Source organism: Melanotaenia boesemani, chromosome 6 (genome assembly GCF_017639745.1).
Source record: "Melanotaenia boesemani isolate fMelBoe1 chromosome 6, fMelBoe1.pri, whole genome shotgun sequence".
Classification (NCBI taxonomy): domain Eukaryota; kingdom Metazoa; phylum Chordata; class Actinopteri; order Atheriniformes; family Melanotaeniidae; genus Melanotaenia; species Melanotaenia boesemani.
The window spans coordinates 1,152,032-1,175,293 of NC_055687.1; the positions used below are offsets into that span (position 1 = coordinate 1,152,032).

At 44.9% G+C, this 23,262-nt stretch overlaps 1 protein-coding gene across 3 annotated transcripts in view; it reads right to left on the reverse strand.

The window, feature by feature from the left end:
* Positions 1 to 15,276, reverse strand: part of LOC121641529 (atrial natriuretic peptide receptor 1-like) — a 117,710-nt gene extending 102,434 nt beyond the window's left edge. The window contains exons 1-2 of one of the 3 annotated variants that reach the window (XM_041987718.1): positions 14,844 to 15,276; positions 8,562 to 9,365 (exon numbers count right to left, since the gene is read on the reverse strand). In XM_041987718.1, coding sequence (XP_041843652.1) covers positions 8,562 to 9,318 — 757 coding nt within the window. In that variant the 5' untranslated portion in view covers positions 9,319 to 9,365; positions 14,844 to 15,276. Of the gene's footprint in view, positions 1 to 8,561; positions 9,366 to 12,318; positions 12,418 to 14,843 lie in introns of those variants that run through there. The other 2 variants (XM_041987716.1, XM_041987717.1) reach the window with 2 other exon arrangements.
* Positions 15,277 to 23,262: the final 7,986 nt, after the last annotated feature.

Genomic DNA, 23,262 nt, shown 5'->3' on the forward strand with positions numbered 1-23,262 from the left:
CATGGCCACTCGCTCGGATTCATAGCTGCTGATCGTAACAAAATAACTCCGGCCTTCTAAATAGGACCTGAACCAGTTAAGGACCGCTCCAGAAAGTCCAACCCAGTTTTCCAGCCTATGCAACAGGATTCTGTGATCTACAGTATCAAACGCAGCACTGAGATCCAACAGAACCAGGACTGATACTTGACCAGAATCGGTATTCAACCGATCTACATCACATTCACCCATTCACACACATACACACACTGATGGCGGAAGCTGCCATGCAAGGCGCTAACCACGGCCCATCAAGAGCAATCGAAATGGCGGGGCTGGGAGTCAAAGGTCGGTTTAGAGCTCTTGACAGTATATCATCTCTCACCAAAAAGAAGACCATTTTGGACAGGTCTAAAACATGTATGGTTCGCAGAGGAGAATGTGCATTTAGTCTTCTGAACAGCCCTTTGGTTCTCTTTGGTTGTTTTTAAAGTTCTTCATAAATAAAGTTGGATTGAATGAATTGGATTGGAGACAGACTGCACAGAGTGCATGTGTTAAATATCCGGTTGAGCCTATCTTTGAATAAGAGTACTCTGTGAACCTTAAACTGTATTGCTGTTAGACTGGCACAAGGAAGGTAGCACTACCAAGAGCCTCATTCCACCACTCTCTTCCAAATGTGACATCCAGCTCTCCTTCCCAGATGTTATTGACTGAAGGGGGGGGGGGGGGGGGGGGGGGGGGCGTTGAGATGAGTTTTTAAGAAAATTTTAATAAGTCCTGTCATGAAATAGTTGTATAAAGCAGGGCAAATCTCTCTCTTTCCACAGAACAAATGCTGAGTCAACCGAAGAGGGTAAAAATAGGTGGTGATTGCAAATAAGCATCAGCGATGAAGCAAAGAAAATTTTGAACTCAAGCCTGCCTCCAAATTCATATAGTGCACATAACAACTAGGTTGGTGGTGTAGTGCAAGGGGTAGGAATTTGGCACAGCACAGATTAGCATTGCTTTTGAGACGGACCTACAAGAGCGAGCCTACAAACATATAACAACAATTCATCTGCATAGAGTGACAGCTAATGTTCAGTTCCGTTTCTAGTTATCCCTGAAAAAAAGAAAGAACTTTCCAGGGCAAGGGACAGCGGTTCAATGGCAAGGGTGAACAACAGGAGCGAGAGGGGGCAGCCCTGACGGCAGTAGATGCCATCTTAGACGGTCTTTGGATTGGATTTATCTAGAATGGGATTGATTACTAAATTGAGATCTCCCCCAAAAATTAATTGATGAGAAGTACCGACTATCAAAGCTTGAGTGAAAAGTTTGACCAATTCATGGCTTCCTTAAACTGAAATTATCACTGATGTGTATGTGCATTTCCCAGAGCATAATTATGTCAGACTTACAGTTCTTGAGATGCGCAGATACTCTGACTCTTTTAACAATCCTGCTGAGTCTCCTTATGTTCCAGCTTGTAAACCTAATGGATCCCAGCCTCATCACATGATCCGAAAGCACCATCCAGGAACAACTGGATTTCAGAAGAACTATTTGGAATTACCAATGAAAATGAGTTGTCAGTTGGACAGAAAACAGAGAACACAGCAGGGCTGTTGTAAGCACACAGAACTTTGAGAGGAAGGGAAAGACAAAATAAAAGGGGGTGGGGGTAAAAAAAAGCACTGCCCAGTGATTCAGAACCAGAGCCAGAATGTGCTGGCGAAAACACACCTCACCAGATTCCTAACGTGAGGGGACCTCCAGACCAAATGCCTATAAGCACCAGTACACAGAAATCTTTTAGACCTATGGAGTCATCAGAACTGTACTGAGTTTGATTAGTGAAGCAATCGGAAAGTATTTGCATGCAAATTAATAATGTGATTAAAAATTAATCAGATTAAAAATTTTAATCATCATTTGGCAGCCCTAATATATATGTATATATATATATATATATATATATATATATATATCTTCTGCCTCTTATCGGGATTCAGCTCAGCTCCCTCTTCACCACAACAGACCGATACAGAGTCTGCTGCATGGATCTGCCTGTTGATCTCCCGCTCCATCCTTCCCTCACTCATGAACAAGACCCTGAGATACATGAACTCCTCCACTTAGGGCAGGACCTCATTGCCGACCCGGAAAGAAGAACTCCACCCTTTTCCGGCTGAGGACCATGGTCTCGGATTTGGAGGTGCTGATTCTCATCCCAGCCGCTTCACACTCAGCTGCGAATCGCTCCAGTGAGAGCTGAAGATCACAGCCCAACAAAGCCAACAGAACCACATCATCTGCAAAGAGCAGAGACCCAATCCTGAGACCACCAAACCGGATCCCCTCAACACCTCGGCTGTGCTTAGAAATTCTGTCCATAAAAGTTATGAACAGAATCGGTGACAAAGGGCAGCCTTGGCGGAGTCCAAACCTCACCGGAAACAACTCTGATTTACTGCCGGCGATGTGGACCAAGCTCTGACACCGGTCATACAGGGACGGACAGCTCGTACAAGGGGGTCCGGCACTCCATACTCCCGGAATACCCCCGACAGGAGTCCCCGGGGGACACAGTCGAATACCTTCTTCAAGTCCACAAAGCACATGTAGACTGGTTCAGAGAACTCCCATGCCCCCTCCAAGACCCTGAAGAGGGTGTAGAGCTGGTCCACTGTTCCATGACCGGGATGAAAACCACACTGCTTCTCTATCCGAGGTTCGACTATCCGACAGACCCTCCTCTCCAGCACCCCTGACTAGACCTTACCAGGGAGGCTGAGGAGTGTGATCCCCCTGTAGTTGGTGCACACCCTCCGGTCCCCCTTTTTGAAGAGGGGGACCACCACCCCAATCTGCCAGTCCAGTGGAACTGTCCCCAATGTCCACGCGATGCTGCAGAGGCATGTCAGCCAAGACAGCCCTACAGCCTCCAGAGACGTAAGGAACTCTGTACGGACCTCATCCATCCCCGGGGCCCTGCCACCGAGGAGCTTTTTAACCACCTTAGCCCCAGAAATGAGAGCGCCAACACCAGGCTCCACAGACTCTGCTTCCTCATCGGAAGACGTGTTGGTGGGATTGAGAAGATCTTTGAAGTATTCCCTCCACCTCCTCACAATGTCCCGAGTCAAGGTCAGCAGCCCCCCCATCCCCACTGTAGACAGTGTTGATGGAGCACTGCTTCCCCCTCCTGAGCCACCGGATGGTGGACCAGAATCTCCTCGAAGCCGTCCGGAAGTCATTCTCCATGGCCTCTCCAAACTCCTCCCATGCCTGAGTTTTTGCCTTAGAGACCACCGAAGCTGCGCTCCGCTTAGCCCGCCGATACCCATCAGCTGCCTCTGGAGTCCCACAGGCCATAAAGGCGCGATAGAACTCCTCCTTCAGCTTGACGGCATCCCTTACTGCCGGTGTCCACCAACGAGTTCGGGGGTTACCGCCACGACAGGCATCGACGACCTTACGGCCACAGCTGCGGCTGGCCGCCTCAACAATAGAGGCACAGAACACAGCCAACTCGGACTCAATGTCCCCCACCTCACCCGGGACATGGTTGAAGCTCTGCCAGAGATGGGAATTGAAACTCTTTCTGACAGTGGACTCTGCCAGATGTTCCCAGCAGACCCTCACAACACGCTTGGGTCTGCCAGGCTTGACCAGCATCCTCCCCCACCATCTGAACCAACTCACTACCAGATGGTGATCCATTCCTCCCAGTCACACCCCTCCTGGTCTAGCTGTCAACGCGCCCATGGGCATTGAAGTCTCCCAGCAGAACGAGGGAGTCCCCGGAAGGAGTGCTCTCCAACATCCCCTCCAATGACTCCAAAAAGGGTGGGTACTCTGAACTGCTGTTTGGTGCATAAGCACAAACAACCACTCAACACCGCACACCAGCCCAGGCTCCTTCCCCACCAGACAGTTGACATTCCACGTCCCTAGAGCTAGCTTCTGCAGCCCAGGATCAGACCGCCAGCATCCCCGCCTCTGGCAGCCGCCCAGCTCACACTGCACCCGACCCCTATGGCCCCTCCTGCAGATGGTGAGCCCATGAGAGGGGGGGGCCATATATATATATATATATATATATATATATATATATATATATATATATATACTGTATCTTCTACAGGTCTCTGCTGAAACTTCCTCCTAATTAGCATCTGCTAGTAGAAAGAAGCTAACAAGCCTTAACGAGGTCAGACCTGATTACAGAATAAAGATCATGTCTGATCTCACAGGAAACTCTGATGAGCTGCATCCTCCATCCTTTCATACGCTCCTCCACACAGGTAATCAGAATCTGAAGAGCCCCATCCTTCAGCTGATAGTCCTCAATCAGCTGAGATTGTCGGAGTCTGAGGACTATTTGCTCAGGTTTTCAATAAGAAACAAAGACGATGATGAAAAATAAATCCTGGGTGATGTCAACTCCTGATCCGGCCAGTGATACGTCAGATGTACCGTTGGGTCAGAGTCACAGGTTGGAATGTTAAAATGCCAGCAGAGCAATAATCAGATTATTATCAGATGCTAGATGGGTTTCCTGTTACACGTCCACCGTCACATCTGCCTCATGTTTCCTCCCACCAGGAGGATTTCAGCTGTTAGTTTGGAGGAAAAACTCGTCCTCTGCTGGACTTTCCCATGAAAACACGGAAGCAGTAACGGAACGGGAAAAAACTCTCAAATGTGTCTTCGCTGTCCAACATGTCTTTGGGGTCCAACAAGCACAAATAAACTTTCAATCAATTAAAAAAAAGATTAAAAAATAAATAAATAAATAATCTGATAAATTCTCCTCCATTCTCTTTCTGCTGCATCCTGGTAAGGGTCAAACCTGAACAAGCACAGAACCAGAACGGATCTCCATTTGGACCAACCAGAGACTTGCAGAATCCTCTGGTCCTGTCCAGCTGGTCCAGATGGGTGTCATCAGAGTTTCTGGTTAAAGGAACGGAAGTCAGAGTTGGAGGTAAAATTATCCCAGTGTTTGTCAGGAAATTCCTCCAGATCTGATACCAGAGTCGGGTTCCACGATAAGGAGGTGGGTCGGTGACCTGGTTGGTGACCTGGGTTGATAAACGCCCCGTCAGGAGGTTTTATGGCTCTGTGGGGACCAAACCGAGACGCCGGCTGCAGAGATGTTTGTTCTGGTTCTGAGTGATCTCCAGGGCCTGGGGAGCTGCAGATCTAGGACTTTATTTGACCAACAGAGTCTTTATGTCCCCACAGAAGGACCTCATTGGTCCTGATGAAGGTCTTTAACAAGGTTCAGGGTCTCTTAGCAGGATCAATAACTGACTGGATTTTGTTCATTCTGAGTTCATTGGGCCTGTTGATTCATTAATGGGCTAGAACTGAATCTGATTCAGAGGGAATCATTGACAGGTGATTAATTATCTGGCATTTCAGATCAACAATGATCATGTTCCAGAAGGTCCACCAACAGACTGAGGAGGTTCTGGAGGGTCCATCTGGGGACCACCATCCTCTGAGGCTATCCCAGTTTCGGAGGACTAGATTGTAGATGAGTTGCTGGACTGCATCGTCATGTGTGTGTTCAGTGATTACATTTTCAGAGCCGCCACACACAGTACAATCAAAACTGATTTTTTATCTCGACCAGAAAAAAAATCTCATAAGATTAAAAAAATTGTTATGTGTGTACTAGGCTTAAGGAAATCTAAGACAGTGAGTCATAACACCAAGAAAAGTCAGGAAATGGCGACTGGTCAACATGAGGGAAGCTAACGAGCATACAAACATGCTGCAGGCTAGCATTAACGCCATCCACGCTGAAGTAAAGGCAGGACATACAGACCTGAAGGAGTTAAGTGGTATCTGTGAAACATTAAACATGACTTGGAAGAGGAACTGGCGAACTTTAAAGATGAAGTTAACCAAAGACTCAATGAGTTTGGGACTGAAAAATACGGAGGCGAGGCCGGCTCTGAATGTTAATGGAGTGCAAAATCCCATCATAAGAAAAAAGTTCATCACTAAAATGAAAAAGGTAAAACAGCAAATCATTTTTTGGCAGGAGACCAACCTAAATGAAAAGCTGAAAACTTTTGGTTTTACAAAAAGCTCTTATTGATCTTAGAAAAGTCGACGGTTGAGAGGTGTGGAAGCAACTCTCCAGGCCGGTGAGAGACCCAGACAGGCGATGTATCTTTGTAACAAGACATTTCTTAAAAAATATTTAATATAAGTGCTAAAGAGAGCCATGGGACTTATCTGTGGTGGGGACTGGAACATTCAGCTAAAACCCTCTTTTGACTCTACTAACCTAAAAAAAAAAAAATCTGAGACAAAAATGGTCAAAATACTCTTTCTGGAAGCTGGTATGATACATATTTGGAGAGTTCCCCCCCCGACATTTACTTTCTTCTCCCATCCACACATTTTTTATGTTCAGTTCAGACAGACACAAAGGCTGTGTCCGAACGTCCCCCTACTCCCTAACCCCTCCTTCACTACATAGCGACTCATTCCCTTGGCAATTCGGACACGAAGCTGCCTATTTTTTCCTCGCCGCAAACCACGTGACTACCCCGGTCACCACGGCAACCACAACCGACGTCAAGATGTTATTCCAAATCCAATCCAAAGTTGTGTGTAAATATTTTTATTTTTATTCCTTCTGTTTTATTTTATTCTTTGTTTGTTTGTTTACAGGTAATTTCATGCAGCTAAATTTTTTCGCCTCCTTGCTCCATGTTGAGCTTCTGCCCGCAATGCATTGTGGTCTATATTGACCCGTCTAGTGACCATCGATGCTCATTACTTTTCAAGATGCATTGTGGGTAATTTTGAGTGCCCAACTTTTTTCTTTCCGGACATTCGGACACTCGGAAAAAACGGTGTATATAGGGCACTATGTCGGGAGCACATTCGGACACAGACACAGTCTTGAAATGTGTTTGGGTTAAAGACATGTGGAGATTGAACACCAACCTATTGAATGACACACCTACTGAAAAGGATTACAAATACTACCTGGATTGTAATGATAATGAGGAAACATCTCCAAATAATATTTGGGATTAGCTAAAGCAGAAATCCTAATAATCTGGTCGTCCTGCAAAAAGAAGGAAAAACAGAAACAGAAGCTTAAAAAGCTGGAAATGAAACATATGAAACTGAATGACCCTCAAACACTTGATCAGACTCAGTTGGCTAAACAATAGTTTAAATTAAATTTATGATAATCAGGAGGAGATTAAAGCCAAATTTACTAAACAGAGATACTACGACAATGGTCTAATAGCTAAAGAGCTATTAGCCTGGAGGATAAGAAAGCAACAGGATGAAACATCCATCCACAAAACTACAGATCTGCAATCAGGTCAGATGTGTCATTCTTTGAAAAAGATATAACAATCATTAAAAAACTATTATGAACACCTATATACACAACCAGATGGCGATGATCGCTGAAGCATTATAGATTTTCTAGATACTGTTGGAATGGAATAAAACAGAATACTGATGCATGTGATAACAAAAGAAGTATAGTTAAGTCCATATCAAGACTAAAAACAAACAAAATGCCAGGGGCTGATGGGTTTCCATCAGAAGACCTTCAGAGAAATTATATCACCATCACTACTTAAAGGTTTTGATTTTGTACTCAGAGGGGGAGCAATACCAGTGTCTTGGAAACAGGCAATAATCTCTGTAACTCAGTTTCAATTTCAATTTATTTATCATGGAAAACCCCTTGAGATGTAACATCTTGTTTGCAATAGGGACCAAGAAACATAAAGACATAAATATAACAATATTACAATATAACAAACATGTATAACACTATATATAGAACAAAGACAGTACACGATACAACGATTAGCATTTGCTTGCTTTCACAACCCACTTCTCAGTTCCTAAACAGGGCAAAGATAAATCCAAATGTAGCTCATACAGACCAAAATCCATCCTAAACTTAGATTATAAACTTTACACCTCAGTAATTGTAAAAGACACTTCAGAATATAATCCCAGACATAACAGATGGTAACCAAACAGGTTTTCTCAAAACTAGATAAGTTCAGGATAACGTAAGACGGCCCTGCACATAATGGCTTATATGAATAAAAACAAAGAGAAATCAGTCGTCCTTAGCCTAGACGCAGAAAAGGCGTTCGACTCTGCCCCCTAAGCTCGACTCTTTCTGTGTTATTCATTGAGCTCCTTGCACAAGAAGGGAGGACCGGAAATAAGAGGAATCTGGATTAATAAGACTACAAGACCTGCCTTTATGCAGATGATGTACTGATGATCCTTTCTAAACCAGATCTGAGTCTGAGTGGGTCCGAAACTCAGAAACTAATTCCATCCTGGACAGGTTGGTCCGAACCTCAGAGACCACACCAACCCTGGATATGCTCGTCTGAACGACAGAAACCTGGTGATCAGCTAATTTTTCTTCATAATTGATCAACTCATTTTTCATCAGTCTCTTATGTCGTTAAAAACACAAGAAACCACCTGCATATTCGGACTCTGACGGGGTTTTCGCAGCAGCATCATCCGTTATCATGGTAACCACACAGACTCAGCAGCAGACTCACCTCTGCCACTGCTCTGAATGTCGGACAGGATCTGCGAGTAGTTGATGGGCAGCTTGTTTTCCTCAAACACACTGTCGACGGTGGTGATGTTGATGCTCTTCAGCTCTGTGTACAGTCCCTCCATTGCAAAGTAGCACGGCCGGTCATCCACCTTGTTGTCGCTGAACATCAGCGTCACGTGTTCTCGCCACCCAAAGCGCTCGCAGATCCGTAGGGCGAACCTCCCCAGCTTCTTGTGGGTGGGACCAGTGTTGGTGATGGACGGGTAGACCTCACCATAGAACGCCACCGCCGGAGCACCTGCTGTGATCATGGGGATGTTCCAGTGGGTGGTGAAGAGGCCCACAGGGGAGGAGGTGTAGGAGCAGCCCGGCCCAATGAAGGCCCACGGGTCGTGGGCGAACTTCAGGTCCACCGCCATGAGCGGAGCCACCGACTCAGAGCATATCCCGTCCTGGTTCTCGCTGTTCTTGAAGGCATAGGTGAGGTGGTGGTTGGGGAGCAGGTTGGGGTCGGCGTTGATGGTCCTGACAGCCCGCTCTAGGGCGGGGCCAATTCGAGGCCACGCCCACGGGTAGTCTGTGTTGCTCTGAGGCAGGATGACCGCCAGTGTGATGTTTGCCAGCGGCGGGCGCTCGCGGTGACCGTGAGCATGATGTCTCAGGCTGCGGTGCCATACCTCTCGCCCCACCGATGCCTGCAGGTCCAACAGAACCAGGAGCAGCAGCAGACCGCTAGCCCCCCTCCAACAGGCCATCTCTGCTCAGCAGCTCATCCACGTCACCCGAGATGAGTTTTTTATTCCTGCACACACAAAGAAAAAAGACATGAGGACTTCCTGCTGCTGTCCAACAATCCCAAGTCCTCCTGACTACAGAACCAGAACTTGTTTTCACTGCTGTGGTCAGACCCAGGTCACTGAGTCGCAATCCTCACCGAGTCCATGGCCAGAGGATGTCTTCCTGTCCACCTCAGATGGAACAGATGCTGCACCTGCAGCTGCTTCAGCATCATCCTGAAATAAACCCTGCAGAGCCACAGCGTCTCAGACCAGGGATTAATGTCATCCCCAAAGGATATAAAAACACTCGCACCACACTGGCTCACACCGTTCCAGGTCAGGAAGATGTGACAAAGCTGCAGCGTTAGCATCAAAAAATGAACTGAGTTTCACTTTTCAGACCATTCGAGGAAACAGTTTGTCAGGTCTCGGTGCATTTCAGGATCAGTTGTGGGTATTTTAGAATAAAACCAGAAGAAAATAAGAAAATAAAGAGATGAAGAAGTTTTCTGTATTAAAAGCACAATACTGCATAATGTGTTGTGTAATGTGTAGATGTCCTTGAGGGAGGGTGAGCTGCACCCGATGGGTGAGCTAAGATCCAGCTCACTGCCCCACAGCATGTTTGTGAAAACAGTTGTGTCACTCTAGGAGGGGATTGGTCCTTGCAACCATCTTTAACTACCAATACTCCACTAAATTGCAGTCGAATGTTGACATAATACTAGTATTATGTACTAGTAATACTAGTATTAATATGTTACATAACTACAAAGTATATATTCAGGTAATAGCTAAAAAGAAAAAAACAACTGTTGTAACAACACTGACCCAAATCAATATCGGATGACAACAGATCGGATCGTGAATCGATTTTTGAGAATGGAAATCAAATTGATCCTTGAAATTTGAATCAATAGCAAGCTCTAGTACAAAGATCAACATGGATGTCATGTTACACACGTTCACACTGCGATTATTGTCAAATATTTATAGATTTACTGATTATCAGGATTATTGTGTTTTAATTTGCTTTAATCGCTGGATATGTATCATCATTCCTGATTTAAGTTTCAATCAGGAATTACAATTAAAACGTCACATGTCACCATTAACATGTTACACGTCACAATTAACACGTAATATCTAGTTCTGAACAAATGTCTCTCATCATCTCTGGTTTTCTTCTGGACCGTTGGCGTCGCCGTTTCCTGTTTCTCCAGACTTCAGCGTACGGCAGGATCAGAGCAGCCGTGGAGGTAGGAACATTGTCCCACCAGGTCTGGTTTTCATTAATCCCAGAAGATGACTAGAACTGGTGAACACTGGGTTTTGAATGTTGTTGCTTTAGAACAAGAGCTTAAACCTTCAACCCTGTTCCACCACTGGATGGCAGAATCAGCTAAAAATGTTAATGCAGTTAATTACATAAATTAGTTACCGCCACTAACGTGTAATTTTTAACAGCCTTAGTACCGTAGTATATATATATATATATATATATATATATATATATATATCCAGCTGTTCTCTGATTAAGAGTCTACAACATGTTACAGAACTTTAACTTTCTACATGTTTCCTCCACACGCTTCATTAACAGGCATTAATGTGACGATAGGCCAGGACGGGATCAGCCAGCAGCAGCTTCCAGTCTGGTCCTGGAGCAGAGGGAACGTCTCCGGATCTGAAGCTGGAAGCTGATGCAAGGGGAGGGGCCTGAGGACGGGGGAGGGGCCTGTGGAAGGAGGAGGGGCCTGTGGACGGGGGGAGGGGCGTGTTCACGGAGAAGACATAAACATGCTTTCAGGTTCCAAAAGTCTCTAATAACACCAGAATGAAACAGTAGATTTGTTGCTCGTTACGTCTTTGAATAGAGTCACTAGACCTGTTTAGTTTTTAGCTGAACTTTATGTGATTTTGTTTAGATTTTTACTTTCTAATAACATGTTCTTCTATTTATTTTAAATCCCAGCTGTTTATGTGGATGTTTTATTGTTCCTTTTTACCCAAGAACACAGTTAATATAAACTTTATTTTATTTTACTCCATTTCATTGTCCTGAACTCCTTTATCTGTGTTATTCTTGCTGCTCTTATCAGCTCTTGTTGTTTATTCTTGTTTTCACTGTTTAACTCCAGTGCTTCCTTCTGGGGATCCTTCACACCAGTGGCTCTACCTGCTGCCTGTGGGGTTGTTGCCATGGCGACAACCCTTGTCTGGGGGGCTGGGGGTCCTGCCCTGCAGCCCTGTGGCCCTGGCGTGGACCCCGGCCTGCCCTACCCTGGGTGGGTCCTGTGGTGACGTCCACTGAGGTCATGGTGGGCTGGCTTTCCTCCAGCCGCATCAGCCAGATGTTTTCATTCTGCAGATGTTTTTATCCGTTCAGAGACGGTAGCCGGGGATGGAGGTCATGTTGGTACAGATAAGGGGGGTGGGGGGAGGGGACATTTGTTTGTTTGTGTGTGTGTGTGTGTGAGAAGAGACACTATGAGGTGTGTTTTACTTTCCTGTTATATTCCTGTGTGTGAAGGCTTTAAATTTAGTTTTGGTTTTTATGTAAAGCACTTTGTTTGCTCTGTGCATGAAAAGGGCTCTATAAATGACATTTGACTTGATTTGATAAATATGGACCCAAAGTAGCTACATTAGCATCACTGATTTAGCCGAGCTCTGAAGTGTGTCTGGGTTTAATCAGTGTACCGGAAACTGTGCACTGACAAACGTTCTGCGTTGTTTGGAATTCAAACTGCGATTAAATGTATTCACTTTTTAATGCGTTACTTTTTGTAATCAACGCGTTAAAGTCCCGCCCCTAATAATAACCTTGAATCATTTTTGCTCTCTGCTTTTCACTCGTGCCTGTTTAAGGCCGCATTACAACAAGAATCTGACTTCTGCCATGTAGCTGCCTTTTCACAGCCGTGAACCGAACCCATCAAACACCACTTTATTCTCCTTATTTTCCAGCCTTACATGTAAAGCAGGTGTGTTTAAGTTCAGCCCTGGAGATCCACCATCCTGCAGCTTTTAGATGCATCTCTTCTCCATCACAGCCCAATCAAGAGCCTGAACTCCGTTCTGCAGCCTTGCAGCTCTGCAGGCCTGGCGACCAGACTTTCATCTGGTTCAGGTGTGACGGAGGGAGAAAGCTGCAGGTTGATGGATCTCCAGGTCTGGACTTAAACACACCTGCTGCAGAGGCGCCTGCAGGATGACCCGTCTGGCATACCAGAGAAGTTTGTTTTTGTTCCGTGTTCAAGTTGAGCTGATCTGGTTCAGACGACCTTTTATGGAAATAAAATATTGAGGAATATTTAATATTATTTCTTTGATACTGTGATTAATGTTGAAATGAAGGAACCGTGTCATCCCTACACATCAGGACCGTGTTCTCAGCAGGAACCCCTGCTTAGAGTTCCGCTGCTGGATTTCCTGTCCTCTCCACCCCCACCTGGTCCAGAAAGATGGCCGTTCTTTCTGGTCCTGGTGGAGGTTTTCCTTCCTGGTTCTGGTCCTGATGGAAGTTTTCCTTCCTGGTTCTGGTCCTGATGGAGGTTTTCCTTCCTGGTTCTGGTCCTGGTGGAGGTTTTCCTTCCTGGTTCTGGTCCTGATGGAAGTTTTCCTTCCTGGTTCTGGTCCTGATGGAGGTTTTCCTTCCTGGTTCTGGTCCTGATGGAGGTTTTCCTTCCTGGTTCTGGTCCTGATGGAAGGTTTCCTTCCTGGTTCTGGTCCTAATGGAGGTTTTTCTTCCTGGTTCTGGTCCTGATGGAGGTTTTCTTTCCTGGTTCTGGTCCTGATGGAAGTTTTCCTTCCTGGTTCTGGTCCTGATGGAGGTTTTCCTTCCTGGTTCTGGTCCTAATGGAGGTTTTCCTTCCTGGTTCTGGTCCTAATGGAGGTTTTTCTTCCTGGTTCTGGTCCTAATGGAGGTTTTTCTTCCTGGTTCTGGTCCTGATGGAGGTTTCCCTCCCTGGTTTTGGTCATGATGGAAGTTTTCCTCCCTGGTTCTGGTCCTGATGGAGGTTTCCCTCCCTGGTTCTGGTCCTGATGGAGGTTTCCCTCCCTGGTTCTGGTCCTGATGAAAGTTTTCCTTCCTGGTTCTGGTCCTGATGGAGGTTTTCCTTCCTGGTTCTGGTCCTGATGAAAGTTTTCCTTCCTGGTTCTGGTCCTGATGGAGGTTTTTCCTTCCTGGTTCTGGTCCTGATGGAAGTTTTCCTTCCTGGTTCTGGTCCTGATGAAAGTTTTCCTTCCTGGTTCTGGTCCTGATGGAGGTTTTCCTTCCTGGTTCTGGTCCTGATGGAGGTTTTCCTTCCTGGTTCTGGTCCTGATGAAAGTTTTCCTTCCTGGTTCTGGTCCTGATGGAGGTTTTCCTTCCTGGTTCTGGTCCTGATGGAGGTTTTCCTTCCTGGTTCTGGTCCTGATGAAGGTTTTCCTTCCTGGTTCTGGTCCTGATGGAGGTTTTTCCTTCCTGGTTCTGGTCCTGATGGAGGTTTTCCTTCCTGGTTCTGGTCCTGATGGAGGTTTTCCTTCCTGGTTCTGGTCCTGATGAAAGTTTTCCTTCCTGGTTCTGGTCCTGATGGAGGTTTTTCCTTCCTGGTTCTGGTCCTGATGGAGGTTTTCCTTCCTGGTTCTGGTCCTGATGAAAGTTTTCCTTCCTGGTTCTGGTCCTGATGAAGGTTTTTCCTTCCTGGTTCTGGTCCTGATGGAGGTTTTCCTTCCTGGTTCTGGTCCTGATGGAGGTTTTCCTTCCTGGTTCTGGTCCTGATGAAAGTTTTCCTTCCTGGTTCTGGTCCTGATGGAGGTTTTCCTTCCTGGTTCTGGTCCTGATGGAGGTTTTCCTTCCTGGTTCTGGTCCTGATGGAGGTTTTCCTTCCCAGATATGCTATAATGTCCCAGATATTCTCAGAGGTAATATAAATTCCTGAGGAAGAGCTCTCTCCGTGTTCGTCTGTGGATGTCCATCACAGTTGTTTCTGTTTTCTGTTAGAACTTCTTCTACTGAATTCCAACCAGCTGCAATGCGCCTCTACTGCCCCCCTCTGGGGACTCTACACAGACCAGCAGATTCATGTTTTGTGGATTTTTGGAGGATCTCTTGGAGGATTTTTCCTGCAGCATTACATGTAAATCCATCTTTTATATTGCAAACACAACTCATTTTATACTTTCAGCCCCTCTTTTCAGTCCCAGCTGGACTTTAACTCTTATTTTATCTTTTATCTGTCTGAACACCTGAAAATCCTCTTGCTGGAGACCAAATTTTGGGATGAAATAAATTATTTTAGTTTCCTGAATGTGAAGTTAGAGCTCAGTCTAGTTGATGTTCTTCATATTTCTGTTTGTGTTCTAATGTCTCATAAAGTTTTAGGACCCTCCAGATGTGTAAACATCCAGACCCCCTGAGTGCTGCAGAGGCGCGCTGACAGCACCACAATCTGCAGCTCAATAAACATCTCAAATGTTGATCGATACATGTGATTAGATGGCGCGTGTCTGCGTACCTCAGCGGATGTCTGCGCCGTGGTGAATGCGGCCATGTCCAGCAGAGGCGGCGTGCGCGGTTCCGTCTCGTGCCAGCCGCCGGTGAAACCCAGAAAAGTGGTCAGGTCTGGTTCAAGAGCCGCAGAAAGTTTCAGTTTTCACCTGTCAGAGCTCCGACACGTCCACCTCGCGCCTCGCAGCTCGTTTACCAGCCCAAAGAGCGCGTGCGCGGTCCTCAATACCCACCGCGAGCAGCAAGGATCCCTGAGCTCAGCTGTCCAAGAGCAGGAAAGACGCTCCGCGCGGGTCTGCAGACCTGCAGCTTCACTTCCAGATCCGGTAAATCCGGTAACTAGCGCGTGACGGACTGAGAGCCAGAGACCAGAAACCAGAGACCGACGGGGCGGAGAGCTGGGAGACACGGGGAGGGACGGAGGGAGGGAGGAAGGAAAGAGGGAGTGAGGATGAGGAGTCAGGAAGGAGGAACAATGGAGCCCCCCCCCCCCTCCCCACACACACACACACACACTCTTCCTGTCACCACTCAACCTGACCAGTAACCTGACCCGTGGAGCCGAATGAGACAAAAACCTCCTGAGATGATGTCCAGGCAGGTAGTTTCTGTCCGCTGTCACTGCGCCCCCTGCTGGTGGAGCTGGGAAGGAGCAGAAGAAGAGTTCACCTCCGTTCTTTCTTTTTGCACCACGTGCTGCAAAAACTGAATGTTGCTTCCGTGTGAAGCTAAACAAAAGCTGTGAAGGAAAAATGAATCAGATACCAAAACAAAATAGAAGACCTCCATCCGTAGACCAGAACGAGAAGACCTCCATCCGTAGACCAGAATGAGAGGACACGTCAGCCCATCCATCAAGAGCTTATCTTTTCAGCTCAGTTTCTTCTTCAGCATGACAGACTGAATCTCCCGCTCCATCCTTTCCATCACGGCCCGATGAAGCCAACAGAACCACATCATCCGCAAAGAGCAGAGACCCAATCCTGAGGCCACCCAACCGGATCCCCTCAACACCTCGGCTGCACCTAGAAATTCTGTCCATAAAAGTTATGAACAGAATCGGTGACAAAGGGCAGCCTTGGCGGAGTCCAACCCGCACTGGAAACGATTCTGATTTATTGCCAGCAATGTGGACCAAGCTCTGGCACCGGTCGTACAGGGACCGGGCCGCTTGTACAAGCAGGTCCGGCACTCCATACTCCCGGAGTACCTCCCACAGGAGTCCACAGGGGACACAGTGAAAAGCCTTCTCCAAGTCCAAGCACATGTAGATTGGTTGGGAAAACCCCCATGCCCCCTCAAAGACCCTGAAGAGGGTGTAGAGCTGGTCCACTGTTCCATGACCGGGACGAAAACCACACTGCTCCTCCTCAATCCGAGGTTCAACTATCCGACGGACCCTCCTCTCCAGCACCCCTGAATAGACCTTACCAGGGAGGCTGAGGAGTGTGATCCCCTGTAGGTGGAGCACACCCTCCAGTCCCCCTTTTTTGAAGAGGGGGACCACCACCCCAGTCTGCCAGTCCAGGGGAACTTTCCCCGATGTCCACGCGATGCTGCAGAGGCGTGTCAGCCAAGACAGCCCTACAGCATCCAGAGCCTTAAGGAACTCTGGGCGGACCTCATCCACCCCCGGGGCCCTGCCACCGAGGAGCTTTTTAACCACCTCAGCGACCTCAGCCCCAGAGATAGCAGAGCCCATGCCAGGGTTTTCACACACACCAACCAAATTTCTACTCCAGTTTTTGTCCATGAATGGATGTGGATGCTTCCCTTACTAATAGTTCTGAGGAACTGAAATCCATCACCCTCTGGAACAAGAACTTAAATCAATAATTATAAGTGATCATTTAAAAAAAGCTCCTGGATGACATTATAATTTCTTTGTGTATTCATAAAGTATTCCCTGTCATGCATCAGTGAGGTCTGCTACGGTCGGCACAGTGAAACAGCCACTTGAAGTTAACGGGTTAATGAACAATGAAGTTAAGAAGTTAACTTTGTCCTGTTTGTGTCCTGATGGAGGATCAACATGCTGAAAGTATCTTGTAATGGTGTGTTGTGGAATAAAGCGCTCTGACATGTTTTATGAGTTTTACAGAAACTAACACCCCCATTCATTAACACAGAGAGTCAGGCGTGTTCCTGCACACGGAGAACCAGCCCACAGCTTTTTTATATTTAGATTCTTTTCTGCTGAATAATTGACAGCCCGGAGGGACACTTCCTGTTCCTGTTAAATGGCAGCGATACTCAGAGGAGCCGAACAACACAGCTGATTAAAGATGGATGCTACATGGATTCGGAACAGATACACAAAATATTGATGGAAACAAACATCCTGTTCGTGATGCACAGAGGTTTAGACTAATTACTGGCATCCCATCGTCTGCAGAGCTGGAAGAATGAAGCTGGAGGTGGAAACGGGGCTGCGAGAATGGAGACATCTTCAACCAGAACCTCCACTGAGAGTTAACAGGTTCCTCAATGCTGGCTCTGATCTTGCTTCGTGAGTCTTCTAGGGGTCAGACCAAATCCACCAATCAGCTGAGACCTGGAGAGCAGAGCTCTCAGATGGTAAAAGAGAGGTCTGTGTCTAAAACCTGTTGGGATCTGCTGCTGGTTCTGTGGAGCTGGTTCAGCTCTAACACCATCCCATAATAATCTGGAGATCAGAGTCTAATTTATTTTTCTGAGTGGATGAATCTGGTCATCTAATCTGGAATTGAACTGAGACAAAAAATAAAACCTATTCTGATTCAGCAGCTGGCTGTGTGGTTTCCATGGTAATGAGATGCGCAGCCTGTAGTTATGGTGCAGCTCAACATTAAATTTCTGATTGGATTTCTCTCTTCGTGGTGGAACATAAAAACAGCTGTGCTCTGCCCTGTTCTCTGGATTTGTTTGAAAGATGCTTTATAAATAAAGTTTGATTGACGGAGCCACATGGTGACACTCGGACTGAAAACATCACCTGACAGTTTCCATGTTAAAATCAGACGTGAACGCTTTTTATTGACAGATGATCAGCTGATGACCTCAGTCCTGACAGGTCCGTGATGCTGTAGTGGCGCCCTCTACTGGTCAAAGACGTGCAGGATGTTGGTTTGGAGCAGATTTCAGGCTCTTTTAAAGGAAACTTTTCTTTCATTTCGTAGAAACTCTGTTGTTTATCTGGAAATTACAAAATATTTACAGGAAGCGAGGATGAGAGGATCCAGACGGACCAACTGAAACTGGATGCTGGGTGAGGGTCTTCTGGACTCTGAGCTGCAGACGTTCTGCTCATCCATCAATCATCCTTCAAACAGCTGCTGGTTAAATACCTCTGTTTAGATAATGAAGCCAAATGACGGCTCCATCGTTCCCTCATGTTCGGAATACCAAGAACAAAAGAGGAGAAGCTGGAAAATGAAGTCGGGATCAAATCGGCTGAAACTTTTCACATTAAACAAACTGAAGGAACAAACCAGAGAAAAGAAACATGAAGACAGGACAGCGTCTGCTCTGCAGCTCGGTGTTCAGGTGAACAGGTATTCAAGTGTTCAGGTGAACAGGTTAACAGGTGTTCAGGTGAACAGGTATTCAAGTGTTCAGGTGAACAGGTTAACAGGTGTTCAGGTGAACAGGTGTTCAAGTGTTCAGGTGAACAGGTGAACAGGTGTTCAGGTGAACAGGTGTTCAGGTGATAGGGCTCTTCAGTCTGATCTCGGACCAGATTTACGGCTGGAACATTCATGAAACTTCCAGCCGAATTCCTCCAGAAATCTGCAGGAAGTCGGAGTTTGATCCATTTACAGCCGGATTCTTCGTTTCCCAGAAGGATGTTACCGGAAAGTTCTGCTTTATTTCAGTGGCTTTCTTTCTTTTAAAGCTCCTTAAATTTTTTAAGGGAAAGATTTTCTGAACATTGATCAACGACTGAATAAAGATTAAATAAAATGATTGAAAATGCTGCTGTGTGTGGAGTTTTGTCAAACATTAAGCTCAGATGAATCTCTGTCATGTTTTGTTTCCATTTTGTTTAGTAAGTCCTAACTTTGCTGTCGTTCAGGTACCTTTACTTCCTGCCATCATGTCTCCGGTCAGTAATTGTCTGTCCCGCCCTGAATGATTCCACCTGTCACCCATTACCTTCTGTGTATTTATTGTCTGCGTTTCCCATCGTCTCATATCAGATCGTCTTTCCGTGCTCCGCATCCTGTTCAAGCGCACTGAGGAATTTCAGTCTCACCGAGTGGAAATAAATCTGTTAAACCTTCACCTGCTGCTTGGAGTCCTGGACTTGGGTCCTCTGCCTGAGAACTGCCTAACAGTCTTTTTGAAAAATCTCATGAAACTTTTTAAAAGGTCTGATAATGAACTAGATTATAATAGATTATAATAGATACAGATTAAATACAGTAGAACTGAATATTCTGTAATAAAAAGTGAAAATTAACTGAATTTCTTGGAATTCAGGGTTCAGATGAAAATTAAAAACTGTTCAGATAAAATCTTTAAAAAATAAACAGAATAAAGAGAAAGAAACAAGATGAACGGAGAAAAATGGAATGAAGGTGAACTTTATTGTGAGGCCTCGGCTTGCTGCTCAGACAGCTTTAAATAGAAAAACAAGTCATTACCAACTCTGGAACAACGAAGCTTCTCAACAGTTTGTTCTACATCTGGCCCAGATGTTAGCACCTCTGCATGCAGAGGATGACTCGGGTGTCTGAAACTGAGACCGTGTGGTTCATGATGTCAAGTTTCCTCATACTAATACAGCTTTAATAAAACCAGCAGACCAGATCTTGCTAACTAACTAGCATGAACATGGCTGGAGAGAAACAGGAGGACGTGTAGAAGGTAACAACTCTTTCACTGATAGTCCTCCCTGGAAAGTCAAAGAGTAAATCATCTCACAGGGAAATGAAGGACGAGGACCAGGCAGAGCCCAGTTTGCTGCCGGCTGGCCTGCTCTGCCCTGCAGGAGCGATGTGGTTCCTGGTCAGACCTGATCTACTCAGCATAGGGAAGATTGACATGACGGGATGAACCTGATCTGCTCATGAAACAAGAACTTCTCTAGACTAGTTTAGCCTAAAAACATGTTCTGAAGAATGAAATAATGAAAGAAGAAATGTCCTTCAGGTATATCACACTGAAGATGTTATTTCAGTGATAAAAGGCAACTTTACTTTCACTGCATGTGGTGAACTGTGGGTCTTGATTCAGGTTTTTGTAGAGCCATGGTTAGTTCTGTTAGTTCCTTCCCTCGTGTGTTCTGTTTTACTTCCTGTTTCCTGTTGGTACCGGTTCCTCTACTCCTGATGTCCTTTCACCTTGCCAGTCCGTCTTTGTTGTTTCTGTCCTTGTCGCGTGCCCGCTGTGTTTCCTCGTGGTTCATGGTAATTATTAAAACCGGTTCCTGCACCGGTCTGCCTCGTAAGCCTGCACCTGGGACCTCAGCTCCGTATTTATTGAAGCCACTTAGCAGCGTGAAAGGGCACCAGCTTCTAGCATTTATAAAGTAATCACAAATCAATTTAAAATCCAATTAGATATAAACCATAAAAATCAGAACTCTTTTTGTTATTGTTCATTTATTCTGAATAAAAATCACGAAACTCTGATTTATCCACTCCTAATCACCGAGGATGAAGCTGTGTAAATCCACTGGAATCTTGAGAAGAAGGTTTAGAGAGCAGTCTGGCCGAAACTGTCCTTTAATCTGTTGTTTTTAGAAATATCCACAGTCTCTCTCTGTCCCCTCCGGTCGAGTCCAGCATTAAGAGTCTGATTTAATAAAGTTTTCATGTCATCAAGAGGGACTTTATACATGTAGTATAAATCCCTGCTTGATAGAGTAAAATTGCCCAGCACCAGACAGCAGCCAGACAATCATTCTGTTTGCAACGATGCTGGACAAGACAGGTTAAAAAAAAAAAAAAAAAAAAAAAAGAAATATCCACAGTCTTTAAAGCCATGAAAAGTAATCCGAAAGTCCCTTAAAATCCACAGTAAGACCCAAATCCTTATCCAGGGTAAAAAGTACTCCAAATACCTTGATTCCACAAGGCAGGATATTCCATCTCAACACATAGTCAGCCAGAGAGACTCAAAAGTCTGATTTTAAGTCTAAAGCTGTTTTGGCAGCTCTGGGCGTAAAAGTCCAGCTTTAACTGAGTCCTCCATCGATCCATAGCCACATAGATGGATCACGCTTCCAGGGCTCGAAGGAAAAGAACCTATTTCAGTCATTTCAATCGCTTTTAAACCCTCTTCTCATCTCTGACATCCCCTCCAGCTGTTGCTATGGTTACAGACACAGGCTCACTTGAACTTTGTGCCAGTTGTGATCAGCCTTGATTAGAGCTGGGCAATATATCGAGGTTTTAAAAAATATCGAGACTTTATCAGACGCAATACAGAAGGAGGGAATATCGTTTATATCGAGATAGCTTATTTTGAGTTAAAAACGTCTTTTCTTTTGCATTTTGCACGGCTGTATTTTTATTATGGTCATTGAAAAGTATTTTTAATTTATTTTGTTTTAGGAGCATTTAAAGCTACTTTAATTTCAGTCAGCTGTTTTAATGCACATGTGCTGCTGATCCTTCATAAAAGTGTTTTTAGCACTGAAGGCTGTAAATTAGAGCTGTGTCTCTTTGGTTACTTGACTATATATATATATATATATATATATATATATATATATATATATATATATATATATATATATATATATATATATCGTGATTGAGGTAAAAAATATTGAGATATAAGATTTGGTTAATATCGCCCAGCCCTAGCCTTGATGCACTGTGGAAAAGTCTGGAACTGTGGTAAACAGGGAGCATCTGTCTCCCACTGCTGATCAGACTCCCTGTTTCTCCAGATCCTGGACTGTAAAAACCTCCATTATGTTACAGTTTTAGTTCCACTCTGATCAATGTTTTGTTTGATTGCATCTCAACCTTTCACAGCCTGATATGGATTCATCAGTATTAGTATGATCATCATACAGTGAACATGCAAAGATTTCTAGTACATATATCATTAACTACAAGGATTGTTCTATCTGCCACTCCAGCATGTTTACATGTGGACCACAAGGCCTCAGGCCTGCAGAAACCTCTCTCCCTGTGCTAGAGGGGAGATCATGGACGTGGCGAAGACGACACCGGATCAGCCGTCGTTAGGGGAGATCTTGGAGAAGATGGAAGTGATTTACAGGGTATTTCTGGGTTTATTACGGTTTCCTGATCATGTTGTTTTCATTACCGCCCTCCAGTGGTCACTGTTAGTAACTACAACTTTCCACATCCAGGCCGACCTTCAGATGATGTTTAATTATCTTATTGACAGATTAACCCTGCCAGAGGCTGCAGAGCTACTCTGTAAAGGTCCTTCCTGCATCAGAGGAGGAAGTTCCAGCGTTTTCATGAAATCTGGAAGTTCCACCTTCAAACTCCAAGTTAAAGCTCCATGCTGCAGGAAATCAAACTTCTACTGATCCGTCACTGCCCCATAGATCCGGTGTATAAATATCTTCATCACTGGTGGCAGTGGAGTCATCATCATCATCAGGGGCGGCATGGCTCAGTGGGTAGAGGGGTCGTCCTGTAACCTGAGGGTGCAAAGGGCTGTACATGTAAAGCAGTATAAGTACAGACCATCTCCGTCCCTGGTTCCGGTTCTCTGATCCATGCTGAGGCCTGAGACTCTGGAGTCCTGCATGAACACGTCCCAAAAAAAAAACAAAAGATTTCCAGCCCACGTTTTCCTGTGTTTGACATGAAATGAGTTTGTGTGTGGCAGGAAGTTAAACTTTACGTTAAATCAGAAATCAGATCAAATACAGAAGCTTTGACTTTAAATCCACCATCAGCCTGATGTTGGTGAGCATCAGACAGGAGGGACGTATTTATATTAAAACCCATTTTTAAAATGCTGTTAGGTTTTTAGTTATAACATTTTATAGCAGTTTTATAATTCTTTAGCTTTGAATGTTAATAATTACTTATGTATTCGCAAGATAAGTCATTAAAAAATCTGTATTATGTTTAATGTAATGAATCCCTTTTAAAAATTAAATTAGATTTTTAAGCAATAAAATATTTTAGAAATACATTTAACATTTAATAAATCAATTTTAAAATCAGTTTTACATAATAGATAGACTTTAAAATACAGTTTTAAACGAAAAAAAAAGTGATTTTAGAAAAATGTTTTCTGGTGTTAAAATGATCAAGTTTTCAGCTGAAGACTGAATTTAAAATCAGATTTTAGATAATAAATGAATTTAAACGAGTGAAGTTTTTGTTTCAGGCAGGAAATAATTAAATAATTAAACCTGCCGATAAATTTAAGTTGATGCTCTTTCGGCCCTTCCCGGACTCCGTACTTTTACTTTCTTCTTTTTATTTTCGGTTTTTGTGATT